Source organism: Coregonus lavaretus (genome assembly GCF_964263955.1).
Source record: "Coregonus lavaretus genome assembly, chromosome: 25".
NCBI classification, from domain to species: Eukaryota; Metazoa; Chordata; class Actinopteri; order Salmoniformes; family Salmonidae; genus Coregonus; species Coregonus lavaretus.
Genome location: NC_140012.1, coordinates 27,806,756 through 27,821,892, shown reverse-complemented (window position 1 = coordinate 27,821,892; position 15,137 = coordinate 27,806,756). Strand labels below are relative to the sequence as shown.

General features: G+C 44.8%; 1 protein-coding gene across 1 annotated transcript in view; it reads right to left on the bottom strand.

Moving 5' to 3' along the window:
- LOC311100883 (protein sidekick-2-like) overlaps positions 1-15,137 on the bottom strand; it is a gene marked incomplete at both ends in the record, with an annotated part of 352,877 nt that overhangs the window by 40,299 nt on the left and 297,441 nt on the right. Inside the window, one exon of the mRNA XM_084141877.1 lies at positions 9,752-9,911. Within this exon, the coding sequence (XP_083998003.1) occupies positions 9,752-9,911 (160 nt within the window). The remainder of the gene's footprint in view (positions 1-9,751; positions 9,912-15,137) is intronic.

The following is a 15,137-nucleotide window of genomic DNA, read 5'->3' as shown; positions in this document are numbered from 1 at the left end:
GAAAGAGGGGGAGAGACAAAGAGAGAGCAAGAGAGCGAGAGAGAGAGAGAGAAAGAGAGAGAGAGAGGGGAGGGGATGGGAAGGGAAATAGACAACAAGTAGGCCAGCCAGACGCACATCATCTGGTGAAAGAAAGAGAACAAGGTATGTCTGAAACTGTCTAGAGAAGAGGACCAGTAATGTCAATATTAACCCTTACTGACCCTGTTGACTGCTATGTTTCTATGCCCACCGGCATTCCTATGGGCTTCATTTACACCTATTTTTCTAGATGTTCTTGTGATTTTTGGATGCACCATGGCTGCTTCTCAAATCATTGATTACTCAAATCCCTGATTCCTCCTCTCTCCTCCTTACAAGAAGAAGATACGATGGAAGGGACCTTGGACCTTCGCCTCCAATACATCTTAGAAAAAAGGGTTCCAAAGTTAGGGTTCTACCCAGAACTGTTTTGATCAGAAGAACCCTTTTTGGAAGACAAGGGTTCACATATTGTTATCACATTAACTTCACATTAAATCACACGTGATCACGTGAAATTCATGTGGTTTTTCCGTAAGAATAGTGTCACCCTTTCAGACCTCTCCATCCCTCTCGTCACTCCTCCTCTCCATCCCTCTCCATCCCTCTCTTCACTCCTCCTCTCCATCCCTCTCTTCACTCCTCCGCTCCATCCCTCTCTTCACTCCTCCTCTCCATCCCTCTCCATCCCTCTCTTCACTCCTCCTCTCCATCCCTCTCTTCACTCCTCCTCTCCATCCCTCTCTTCACTCCTCCTCTCCATCCCTCTCTTCACTCCTCCGCTCCATCCCTCTCTTCACTCCTCCTCTCCATCCCTCTCCATCCCTCTCTTCACTCCTCCTCTCCATCTCTCTCTTCACTCCTCCTCTCCATCCCTCTCTTCACTCCTCCGCTCCATCCCTCTCTTCACTCCTCCTCTCCATCCCTCTCTTCACTCCTCCTCTCCATCCCTCTCTTCACTCCTCCTCTCCATCTCTCTCTTCACTCCTCCTCTCCATCCCTCTCTTCACTCCTCCTCTCCATCCCTCTCTTCACTCCTCCTCTCCATCCCTCTCTTCACTCCTCCTCTCCATCCCTCTCCATCCCTCTCTTCACTCCTCCTCTCCATCCCTCTCTTCACTCCTCCTCTCCATCCCTCTCCATCCCTCTCTTCACTCCTCCTCTCCATCCCTCGCTTCACTCCTCCTCTCCATCCCTCTCCATCCCTCTCTTCACTCCTCCTCTCCATCCCTCTCTTCACTCCTCCTCTCCATCCCTCTCCATCCCTCTCTTCACTCCTCCTCTCCATCCCTCTCTCCGTCCCTCTCTCCATCCCTTTCTCCATGCCTATCTCCTCCCTCCATCTCTCTCTCGATCTTTCTCCCAATCCGTCTCTTCATCCCTCTCTCCTCCCTCTCTCCATCCCTCTCTCCACTCCTCCACTCATCCCCAGGGTAATTAAAGGGGGACATGACACAGAGTAACTGTCCACTGGAACATCAATCAATCACTCTCCAACATCCCTGCACCCTGCTGACTCCCTCAACCTGCTGGACGCCACGCACACCGCACTCAGCTCCGCAAAGGTTAATTGTATTCATTATAGAGAGAGAGGGAGAGGGCGGGAGGGAGGGGGGGAGGGGAGAAACTCGGGCTAAAGTCACCCTGAAGGTTCTGGCTCAAGACTGAGGACTGAATTCTCCACATTCCTCCGCAAGGTTAGACTGCGGAGCACAAAACACCACCTGTCAGCTTTCTCTCCTCCTCTCCCTCTCCCTCCCCCCTCTTTCTATCTCTCTCCGCATTACCGCAGGGCATCCCTCGGATTTAATCCTCTCCCTTAGCAGTTACTCAAGCTAATGCTACATACAGTACATACAAAACACCCATTCTGTTTACTAGTGCTAGCCGGTATTAATTGACCTGGCAAACACAACGAGAAGAAGCCTCACTAACGTCACTAGCTTACCGATCGCTCCTAATTAGGCCATTAACACTAATAGACTTCACACCAGAAGTAATTTAGTCCAGTTGGCTGGTGTTGCTCTGTGCTAACCCCAGAACTAATATGGTTTGATACCTCATTACGGACAGGTTATTACAGCCCTCTCTGGCTCCTCCCACCCCTGGTGGGAGGAGCGTGACAACAAGTTAATGTGAAATAAATGTGACAACATGGGGATGCAAAATGTCAACATGTGATAGCATGACACTACACGTGACAACGTTTGAGCACATGTGAAAACATGATCTCATGTGAATTTTTTGGGACAACATGGGGATGCAACATTTCAACATGTGATACCATGAAATTACATGTGAAAGTCAAGATGTCAAATTTCATTAAGAATATGCCATTTAGCAGACACTTTTATTCAAAGCGACTTACAGTCATGCGTGCATACATTTTTGTGTATGGGTGGTCCCGGGGATCGAACCCACTACCCTGGCGTTACAAGCGCCGTGCTCTACCAGCTGCGCTACAGAGGACCACACTTTACTTTACTAGCTAAATTAAGGTGTTAATGGACAGTATGCTGCTTACTTGGAACTCAAACTTTGAACTCACAACCTCTTGATTGCTAGCTACCTGAAGTTCCTGCTGAGCCACCAGTTCTATGGACATAATAGAGATTGACTATATGTTTATTGGCAAGAAACATTTCTGCACTTTGCCTAAAGTTGAGGTAAAAATAAAGTAAATGTATACAACAATTTGGAGGTGTTATTTCTATAATCTGATTTCAATTACTGTAAAATCGTGTATAAGAACCGCCATAGGCCAACAGCCACTGACGTTTGATTTTGTAAATTAAAAAGCTGCCAAAAAAAATCTATGTTCTGCTCCTTCCCTGACTTTTCCTAAATGTTTGTATTTTACACTGCTCATTTATCCGAATTTTTAAATCACAAACAGAAAATTATTTAGAGCCTTTTTACCTAATCCCAACTTAACCTGCCAAAACAATTTGCTGTAAGACGTTGGTACCCAGCCAGGCGCTAATGCATCTATCTCTCCTCACTGAATGAATGACAAATGGATGAATGGGCACCTTACTTCACAATTGAATTTCAATTAGGCCTAACTGAATGATAAGGAGGGTGAAGAGGTTGATTTAATTTAGAAAGACAATGGTGTAATGATGAGTTTGTGTTATGCCTATTTATCAGCAGCAAATCATTTGACCGCATGCCATGCAGACTGATACCATTCTCTTTTACGTTTTACTTTGTAAAAAGAAGCTGTTTACGGGACTGTTTTATTTACTATAACTCTATTACAAATCAAATGTATTGTAATGGAAACGAAAACATGCTATGTGTTGCAGTAGGCCTTTAGAATAATGCTAAACATACCTTGACTCTATCCAAGTTGATGAGCGGTAAAAACAAATTATGCCAGTCAGCCTGCCCATCGAAACTACACCTAAACTATACTGAAACTAATTTCACACATAGTAAGAGTTAGCCTATAGACAAGATTAAATTGACAATAATCTGATGATTGACAATATTAGGCCTATGAGTTGTCAAATTGTACATGAAGAGATGGGCGCATCTTGTAATTGACAGATGCAGGGAAAGGAGTATCACTTTATCAAATCCTCCTTCAGAGTCACATGCAGGTAAAACATTTTGATTTCTATATAGTATCAGAAAGAGCATATTCTGCAGTTTCTATGACACTTAACTCTAAGTCAAGAGGTGCAGCTCTATTTCCAAGAATATCCATGCTGTCCAAGCATTCAGCACATGACCACTCATGCGGCAGCATTGCTCTGGCTACTAAGCAAAAATTAGTAACATAATACAATTAAAATCTAAATATGCTATTCTGTCATCAATGGATGAATGGGCGATAGAAACCAGATAGAAACTGATAATGGTGCATGTGAATTCAATGAAGTGAATGATGAGGAGGGTGAAGTCACTGACCACCTTCCGGAGACACTTGAAACCCTACCTCTTTAAGGAATAGCAGGAATAGTATAAAAGTAATCCATATACTTATAGGCTGAAAGGCCAGGCAGTTCTAGTGTTAAATGGGATTTGAACTAATAACCCATTGGTCGCTACAACCTGTAATGTCCTGCTACAGTGAAGCTACAACACCAGATCTTTGAGCACGAAAGAGATATGGCAACAAACTTATTGGCAAGAATGCATTTCTGCACTTTGCTAAAAGCTGCCCAGAATCAAGTAAATAATTGTACAATTATCACCACCAATGTAAAACTAGCAGTGCTCAAGGATACTGGACGTAGAGTATACAAGAAGATTTGAACTTGCAACCTCTTGGTTGGGAGTTCATCGATGCTTCTACAGTGCCACCATGTTCATACTTATGGCTTGGAACATATATTAACACACTCTCAAAGAATAAGGGTATGGTTAGGGTACAGTGTTGTTCCCTGGGCTACAAAAAGGTAAAATGCACACTTCACAGCTACACATACAGTGGGGAGAACAAGTATTTGATACACTGCCGATTTTGCAGGTTTTCCTACTTACAAAGCATGTAGAGGTCTGTAATTTTTATCATAGGTACACTTCAACTGTGAGAGACGGAATCTAAAACAGAAATCCAGAAAATAACATTGTATGATTATTAAGTAATTCATTTGCATTTTATTGCATGACATAAGTATTTGATTACCTACCAACCAGTAAGAATTCCTGCTCTCACAGACCTGTTAGTTTTTCTTTAAGAAGCCCTCCTGTTCTCCACTCATTACCTGTATTAACTGCACCTGTTTGAACTCGTTACCTGTATAAAAGACACCTGTCCACACACTCAATCAAACAGACTCCAACCTCTCCACAATGGCCAAGACCAGAGCGCTGTGTAAGGACATCAGGGATCAAATTGTAGACCTGCACAAGGCTGGGATGGGCTACAGACAATAGGCAAGCAGCTTGGTGAGAAGGCAACAACTGTTGGCACAATTATTAGAAAATGGAAGAAGTTCAAGATGACGGTCAATCACCCTCGGTCTGGGGCTCCATGCAATATCTCACCTTGTGGGGCATCAATGATCATGAGGAAGGTGAGGAATCAGCCCAGAACTACACGGCAGGACCTGGTCAATGACCTGAAGAGAGCTGGGACCACAGTCTCAAAGAAAACCATTAGTAACACACTACGCCGTCATGGATTAAAATCCTGCAGAGCACGCAAGGTCCCCCTACTCAAGCCAGCGCATGTCCAGGCCCGTCTGAAGTTTGCCAATGACCATCTGGATGATCCAGAGGAGGAATGGGAGAAGGTCATGTGGTCTGAAGAGACAAAAATAGAGCTTTTTGGTCTAAACTCCACTCGCCGTGTTTGGAGGAAGAAGAAGGATGAATACAACCCCAAGAACACCATCCCAACCGTGAAGCATGGAGGTGGAAACATCATTCTTTGGGGATGCTTTTCTGCAAAGGGGACATGACGACTGCACCGTATTGAGGGGAGATGGATGGGGCCATGTATCGCGAGATCTTGGCCAACAACCTCCTTCCCTCAGTAAGAGCATTGAAGATGGGTCGTGGCTGGGTCTTCCAGCATGACAACGACCCAAAACACACAGCCAGGGCAACTAAGGAGTGGCTCCGTAAGAAGCATCTCAAGGTCCTGGAGTGGCCTAGCCAGTCTCCAGACCTGAACCCAATAGAAAATCTTTGGAGGGAGCTGAAAGTCCGTATTGCCCAGCGACAGCCCCGAAACCTGAAGGATCTGGAGAAGGTCTGTATGGAGGGGTGGGCCAAAATCCCTGCTGCAGTGTGTGCAAACCTGGTCAAGACCTACAGGAAACGTATGATCGCTGTAATTGCAAACAAAGGTTTATGGACCAAATAGTAAATTCTGCTTTTCTGATGTATCAAATACTTATGTCATGCAATAAAATGCAAATGAATTACTTAAAAATCATACAATGTGATTTTCTGGATTTTTGTTTTAGATTCCGTCTCTCACAGTTGAAGTGTACCTATGATAAAAATTACAGACCTCTACATGCTTTGTAAGTAGGAAAACCTGCAAAATCGGCAGTGTATCAAATACTTGTTCTCCCCACTGTACACATGTGAAAGGTTATGCGATCAAATGTGAAAATCCACATGAGGAACTTCATGTGAAATATCATCACGTGAAGTTTTCCAAAAACACACGGTTTCACATGATTTCACAAGAGAAAATCCACATCCGAAACTTTATGTGAAATATCACATGTGAAATGATGTGATTTTCCACATGTGAAATCATGTGTTTTTTCCTTAAGGGCATGGGTGACAGTCAGAGCCAGTGACAGGTGAGACTGATAACGTTACTATGGTAACCAAGCTGTCAGTGTGAGGCAAGGGTAAGGCAGGTTGGTGACCCTCTCATAGGCCCCTCACAAGCACACACATCCCCAGTAAATAGACTATGCATGGAATGACATTTAAAAAGCCTCAGTGAATGAATCCCTTAACACTAGAGCACTCCGTGACCAGGCACACTCTGTTCAATTCCACACACTCAAACATGCACACACTCTCTGACTAACCCTAGTAAAGAGAGACAGAGAGAGGCAGAGAGAGACAGAGAAAGAAATAGCGAAAACAAGAGAGGAGGAGTAGAGAGAAAGAGAGAGAGAGAGAGAGAGAGAGAGAGAGAGAGAGAGAGAGAGAGAGATAGAGAGAGAGAGAGAGAGAGAGAGAGAGAGAGAGAGAGAGAGAGAGAGAGAGCGAGAGCGAGAGAGAGAGAGGGTAAAGTTATTGTGTCTGGGGGGAGGTAAGAATGTTCAGAGGGAAATAATGGATGTTTTCAGTTATACAAAAGGTGTAATGATTCCGCACTCAAAAAGATGTCGCATAAAGCTTAGTTCATTTTTCTTTTTTTCTCTTTTTTTTCACTGCATCAGGGATAGCGGAACAGGATAGCATACTGTTATGGAACAGAATCCATTAGTATTGTACTGTAGAGAGACTCAGCTGCTCAGGATGCTAGTTGTGCTACTTAGGTCAGGGCCTCCCAGCTCTCTACTCCACACTGCAATCCAAACTATTCACAGTCAAACTTTTTGCTTGTTTGCTCGGAAAATAAGTAAATGCTACCACTCTACCCACGCAAAAACGTGTGCCGTCTATGGCGTCTTTTTAACTGACAGCTGAACAGTAGTCTTGCTCTCACTATGTAACAATGCAGATGATTCAATTTGCTCAGGACAAGATGCCACTGCCATTGCAACACAATGTGCGAGCGCTGATGAGTTTTTCAGCTTTTCTGTGTGTCTGTATTGTGTATTGTGTACGCCTGTAGACTCCTTCTCTAAGATGTGTAATGATACTAAAGCTGCTCCACCTCTTTGCACTGACACTAATAGACCAGGAGTGCCATGAGGGAGGAGAATATAGAAATATAGAGAATATTAACCTCCTGAGCTGAAAAGTCAATATATTTTCCCTGTCCACCATATTTCTGTATTACTGTGTCACTTGGGTTGGATAGGACGTTGCAAGCAGACGAAGAAGAATATGTCAAGCTTATGAAGCACTATAGCAATAGTACAACACTATACAGTATGTGTCTTGGGCCCACCGTCCTAGGTTGCGTCCCAAATAGGGCTCTGGTCAGAAGTACTGCACTATGTAGAGAATATGTTGTCATTTGGGACAAATCCCTGGTCTATTCCCCTTACTGTTGACAAGTTACAGCAGTGAAGGTCACGACTGTAATACCACACTCACATTTCCACACTCCTCCTTCTTACGCCTGCTATTTAGTTAGCAAGCCCAGCTTGTCCCCTACCCCTCTAGACAAGGAATATTATTGGATTGAACTCATGTTAATTTGTTCTGAGCTTGCATGAAATTGTTTCTGTTAATAAAAGATATGCACGCTTGTTGGCGGTGGTAGGGCCAGTGCCGAGGCATGAAGAAGATTACTGGTTTTAACTCAGAGGAGGAGAAGAGGAGGCGAGGAGAGGGCCTGACAAGAGCAGAGCGGAGAAGGGGTTAGAGAGGCTCTTAAGGCAGCGTGTCTGCATGTGAATTCACTGCTTCTCTCTGATAGCTAAAGTGGAGGGGAGTTAAAAGGCAAGGCCAGATGTGCTCTTTACAGCTCCATCCATACACTCCCCTCCTCTTCCTCCTCTTCCTCCTCCTTCTCCTCTCTCCATTGCTCTGATGTCTTTTTGCTATCTCCAGCTTTCAAATTCTCTCGCTCGCCCTTTATCTTGTTTTCAACACACAAACACACATGCATGCAAACACACAAGTATTCACGCAAGCACGCAAACAGAAATGCATGTGTTGTGCGCGCACTCACACACACACACACACTCCGATATCGATCAGTGGCCTGAGGACAGAAGGTTGTGCGTCCTGGCGTATGTGTGTGACTCTTTAAAACAGTGTTGATCACCAGAGACCTTGCATAACCTCATTACCATAAGGCTGACGTTGACCCTCCAACTGCCCACCTCCCCTTACCTGTCACTGGGGAGGACATCGTGAGGGATGGGGGGCCACTACACACACATGGAAACATGCACGGACACACACTCAATCACACACTCAATCATCCGATAACACACACACACACACAAATGTGCGCACACACATAAAACCACACACACACTCAATCACTCACTCAATGACTCACTCAATCACCCAAATAATTAGGAGCATTGGTCCCTCTAAGATGTGATCCATTGTGTTCTCTCTGTCTGTGTATTGGTCCTGATGCCCTGACTGTTACTGCTGTGTTCTCTCTGTCTGTGTATTGGTCCTGATGCCCTGACTGTTACTGCTGTGTTCTCTCTGTCTGTGTATTGGTCCTGATGCCCTGACTGTTACTGCTGTGTTCTCTCTGTCTGTGTATTGGTCCTGATGCCCTGACTGTTACTGTTGTCTTCTTATCTCCCTGAGGCATTGTAGAGAGCAGCAAGCAGCAGCTCCATCAACATTAGAGACAACGCTGGACCTTTGTTCACCTCTGAAAGAGGATGCACACACATGGACTCAGTCCAGTGTTGGTTGTGACAGGCGTATATGTGTCAGCTCACCGTCTCTCATCGGCCCGACGTTCCATTTACACCTCCGACAGAGATAAGACCAGTGCTTGCCACATGATTAAGATCTCCCAGTTAACATGAAAGAGTCTCTCTCTCGGCAGCTGAGAGGAGGGCTGATCTCGAGAGGTGACAGAGTATCTTCTGTATCTCCTCTCTCTCCCTATAGTGGGCTACACCTCATCTGTACTCGAATGAGAATTTTTATTTGACCAGGTAAGTTGACTGACAACACATTCTCATTTACAGCAACTACCTGGGGAATAGTTACAGGGGAGAGGAGGGATGAATTAACCAATTAGAAGCTGGGGATGATTAGGTGGCCATGATGGTATAAGGGCCAGGTTAGGAATTTAGCCAGGACACCAGGGTTAACACCCCTAATCTTACAATAAGTGCCATGGGATCTTTCATGACCACAGAAAGTCAGGACGCCCGTTTAACATCCATCCGAAAGACAGCACCCTACACAGGGCAATGTCCCCAATCACTGCCCTGGGATATTGTTTATTTTTAGAAGAAAGAGTGCCTCCTACTGGCCCTCCAACACCACTTCCAGCAGCATCTGGTCTCCCATTCAGGACCAACCCTGCTCAGCTTCAGAGACAAGCCAGCAGTGGGATGCAGGGTGGTATGCTACTGGCCAAAGCATGTGCGCTGTGTGTCATTTTGGATCTATAGGGGTGTATAAAGTATACAGTGGCAGGACTCACCTGTACTCCAATGAGAACCGTGTGAGCTCGGTGCCATTGTGGATCCATTTGAACTCCAGGGGCCAGCTCCCCTCCGCCATACACGTCAACACCAGCCTGTTACGCTCCAGGTGCAACTGGCTCCGCACCGGCTCCGTCTTAAAGTAGGGCGGCACATCATCTGGAAAGGACAAGGGACAGGGAGAGAGAGAGAGAGAGAGAGAGAGAGAGAGAGAGAGAGAGAGAGAGAGAGAGAGAGAGAGGGGGGGGGGGGGGGAGAGAGCGAGAGAGAGAGAGAGAGAGAGAGAGAGAGAGAGAGAGAGAGAGAGAGAGAGAGAGAGAGAGAGAGAGAGAGAGAGAGAGAGTTGGTCACACATGTATTTTTATTTTTATTTAACCTTTATTTAACCAGGTAAGCCAGGTGAGAACAAGTTCTGATTTACAACTGCGACCTGGCCAAGATAAAGCAAAGCAGTGCGATAAAAACAACAACACAGAGTTACATATGGGGTAAAACAAAACATAAAGTCAAAAATACAACAGAAAATATATATACAGTGTGTGCGAATGTAGTAAGTTATGGAGGTAAGGCAATAAATAAATAGGCCATAGTGCAAAAATAGTTACAATTTTGTAATTAACACTGGAATGATAGATGTGCAAAAGATGATGTGCAAATAGAGATACTGGGGTGCAAATTAGCAAAATAAATAACAATATGGGGATGAGGTAGTTGGGTGGGCTAATTTCAGAATGGCTGTGTACAGGTGCAGTGATCGGTAAGCTGCTCTGACAACTGACGCTTAAAGTTAGTGAGGGAGATAAGAGTCTCCAGCTTCAGAGATTTTTGCAGTTCGTTCCAGTCATTGGCAGCAGAGAACTGGAAGGAATGGCGGCCAAAGGAGGTGTTGGCTTTGGGGATGACCAGTAAGCTAAGATAAGACAGGGATTTGCCTAGCAGTGATTTATAGATGACCTGGAGCCAGTGGGTTTGGCAACGAATATGTAGTGAGGGCCAGCCAACAAGAGCGTACAGGTCACAATGGTGGGTAGTATATGGGGCTTTGGTGACAAAACGGATGGCACTGTGATAGACTACATCCAATTTGCTGAGTAGAGTGTTGGAGGCTATTTTGTAAATGACATCGCCGAAGTCAAGGATCGGTAGGATAGTCAGTTTTACGAGGGCATGTTTGGCAGCATGAGTGAAGGAGGCTTTGTTGCGAAATAGGAAGCCGATTCTAGATCTAACTTTTGATTGGAGATGCTTAATGTGAGTCTGGAAGGAGAGTTTACAGTCTAACCAGACACCTAGGTATTTGTAGTTGTCCACATACTCTAGATCAGACCCGCCGAGAGTAGTGATTCTAGTCGGGTGGGCGGGCGCAAGCAGCGTTCGGTTGAAGAGCATGCATTTAGTTTTACTAATGTTTAAGAGCAGTTGGAGGCTACAGAAGGAGTGTTGTATGGCATTGAAGCTCGTTTGGAGGTTTGTTAACACAGTGTCCAATGAAGGGCCAGATGTATACAAAATGGTGTCGTCCGCATAGAGGTGGATCCGAGTGTCACCAGCAGCAAGAGCGACATCATTGATATACACAGAGAATAGAGTCGGCCCGAGAATTGAACCCTGTGGCACCCCCATAGAGACAGCCAGAGGTCCAGACAACAGGCCCTCCGATTTGACACATTGAACTCTATCTGAGAAGTAGTTGGTGAACCAGGCGAGGCAGTCATTAGAGAAACCAAGGCTATTTAGTCTGCCAATAAGCATGCAGTGGTTGACAGAGTTGAAAGCCTTGGCCAGGTCGATGAAGACGGCTTTATCGATCGCGGTTATAATATCGTTTAGGACCTTGAGCATGGAAGATGCTCACAGGTTCACAGATTATAAACTGTGTGGTTTGAGCCCTGAATGCTGATTTGCTGAAAGCCGTGGTATATTAGACCGCATACCACGGGTATGACCCCAAAAATGTTTTACTCTTCTAATTACGTTGGTAACCAGTTTATACAGTGAGGGAAAAAAGTATTTGATCCCCCGCTGATTTTGTACATTTGCCCACTGACAAAGAAATGATCAGTCTATAATTTTAATGGTAGGTTTATTTGAACAGTGAGAGACAGAATAACAACAACAAAATCCAGAAAAACGCATGTAAAACATGTTATCAATTGATTTGCATTTTAATGAGGGAAATAAGTATTTGAACCCCTCTCAATCAGAAAGATTTCTGGCTCCCAGGTGTCTTTTATACAGGTAACAAACTGAGATTAGGAGCACACTCTTAAAGGGAGTGCTCCTAATCTCAGTTTGTTACCTGTATAAAAGACACCTGTCCACAGAAGCAATCAATCAATCAGATTCCAAACTCTCCACCATGGCCAAGACCAAAGAGCTCTCCAAGGATGTCAGAGACAAGATTGTAGACCTACACAAGGCTGGAATGGGCTACAAGACTATCGCCAAGCAGCTTGGTGAGAAGGTGACAACAGTTGGTGCGATTATTCACAAATGGAAGAAACACAAAAGAACTGTCAATCTCCCTCGGCCTGGGGCTCCATGCAAGATCTCACCTCGTGGAGTTGCAATGATCATGAGAACGGTGAGGAATCAGCCCAGAACTACACGGGAGGATCTTGTCAATGATCTCAAGGCAGCTGGGACCATAGTCACCAAGAAAACAATTGGTAACACACTACGCCGTGAAGGACTGAAATCCTGCAGTGCCCGCAAGGTCCCCCTGCTCAAGAAAGCACATATACAGGGCCGTCTGAAGTTTGGCAATGAACATCTGAATGATTCAGAGGAGAACTGGGTGAAAGTGTTGTGGTCAGATGAGACCAAAATGGAGCTCTTTGGCATCAACTCAACTCACCGTGTTTGGAGGAGGAGGAGGAATGCTGCCTATGACCCCAAGAACACCATCCCCACCGTCAAACATGGAGGTGGAAACATTATGCTTTGGGGGTGTTTTTCTGCTAAGGGGACAGGACAACTTCACCGCATCAAAGGGACGATGGACAGGGCCATGTACCGTCAAATCTTGGGTGAGAACCTCCTTCCCTCAGCCAGGGCATTGAAAATGGGTTGTGGATGGGTATTTCAGCATGACAATGACCCAAAACACACGGCCAAGACAACAAAGGAGTGGCTCAAGAAGAAGCACATTAAGGTCCTGGAGTGGCCTAGCCAGTCTCCAGACCTTAATCCCATAGAAAATCTGTGGAGCGAGCTGAAGGTTCGAGTTGCCAAACGTCAGCCTCGAAACCTTAATGACTTGGAGAAGATCTGCAAAGAGGAGTGGGACAAAATCCCTCCTGAGATGTGTGCAAACCTGGTGGCCAACTACAAGAAACGTCTGACCTCTGTGATTGCCAACAAAGGTTTTGCCACTAAGTACTAAGTCATGTTTTGCAGAGGGGTCAAATACTTATTTCCCTCATTAAAATGCAAATCAATTTGAACATGCATTTTTCTGGATTTTTTTGTTGTCATTCTGTCTCTCACAGTTCAAATAAACCTACCATTAAATTTATAGATTGAGCATTTCTTTGTCAGTCAGCAAACTTACAAAATCAGCAGGGGATCAAATACTTTTTTCCCTCACTGTAATAGCAATAAGGCACCTCAGGGTTTGTGGTATATGGCCACTATATCACACCCCCTCATGCCTTCTTGCTTAATTATACAGCGACTTTATGTATGGGGATACACCTTAAGTGTGATTGTGTGATAGCAGAGATACGCTTGTGTGTCACCCAAGATAATCTGGACATGTTCGACTGCACTCGCTCTCTGATCTGACTAGTAAGAGTGGGCTGCAGCCTGCCCTGCAGTAGCAGAGACACGTGACAGATAGGGATTCAGGAGTAGAGAGAGGAGGTAAGACCTGGTGGATTGGAGATGTGTGTTCTCTATGTGTCTGAACGGTTAAGCATGACATATCGCTTTCCCCAGCCCAGACAGGGTTAGATAGAAGGCGAAAAAGACACGGGAAATGCGTGAAATCCTTTCATCATTCTCTCTGTGCCTCTCCATTTTGCTCTGTCTCTTTTCTCTCTGTGTTTGTGAACACGTAGGAGCCCAGTGTGAAGAAACAGGGAATGAGAAAAGCCAGCAGGTGATGTTCCCTATCGAGTACAGAGCACTGAGGATAGTACAGAATAGATTATGCTACACACACACACACACACACACACACACACACACACACACACACACACACACACACACACACACACACACACAGTCTTGTATAACTAACCTTGTTGGGACACACAATTCAGTCCCATTCAAAATCCTATTTTCCCTAACCCCTAAACCTAACCCTTACCTTAACCCTAACCTTAACCCCAAAACCTAACCTTAACCCTAACCCTAACCCTAACCCTAACCCTAACCCTAACCCTAACCCTAACCTTAACCCTAAACCACCTATAAATAGCATTCGACCTTGTGGGGACTAACACAATGTCCCCTGTTCGTCAAATGTTTGTTTGTTTACTATTCTAGTGGGGACTTATGGTGCCCACAAGTGTAGTTAAACACGCCCACACACACATACACATACACACACACACTCACACACACACACACACACACACACACACACACACACACACACACACACACACACACACACACACACACACACACACACACACCTCCATCAAATCAGCTCCAATCCACCTCACTGTCATACTCCCTTGTGGTTGTGAAAGCTCACTCTTGATAGATGGTACTACAATTAACACCTCGTGCTTGATGATGATTGTAAATATAGACCAATTTAATTGGATGGTTGGATAATATAATTTTCAAATGAGCTAATAATCAAGAATTGAAATTAAACTGTCAAAATGATCTACAGGCTTAGTATTTGCACTCCTATTTTGGCTCCACCAATCCAACAGAGGTAGGGTTAGTAAAAAAAAGAAAAAAAAAGGGGAAAGATGGAGAGAAAATAAAGAAATGCCTTAAAAGAAAGAAATAGATGGATTCAGTCTATAAACAGAGGTAGCCAAGAAGAAAAGACGATTGGTAGGCAGTATGATGGAGTGAGGGATAAATGGAAGCGAAAGCCAGGAGGTGAATGATGTATATGAGAAAAACTGAAATAGAAAAAGAGAAATGTAGAGGATAGGAGGGTTATGGCTTGTATAGATAGATGGTTTCACAGCCTCCTTAGTGTGGGGTTATGGCTTGTATAGAAAGATGGTTTCACAGCCTCCTTTGTGTGGGGTTATGGCTTGTATAGATAGATGGTTTCACAGCCTCCTTAGTGTGGGGTTATGGCTTGTATAGATAGATGGTTTCACAGCCTCCTTAGTGTGGAGTTATGGCTTGTATAGATAGATGGTTTCACAGCCTCCTTTGTGTGGGGTTATGACTTGTATAGATAAA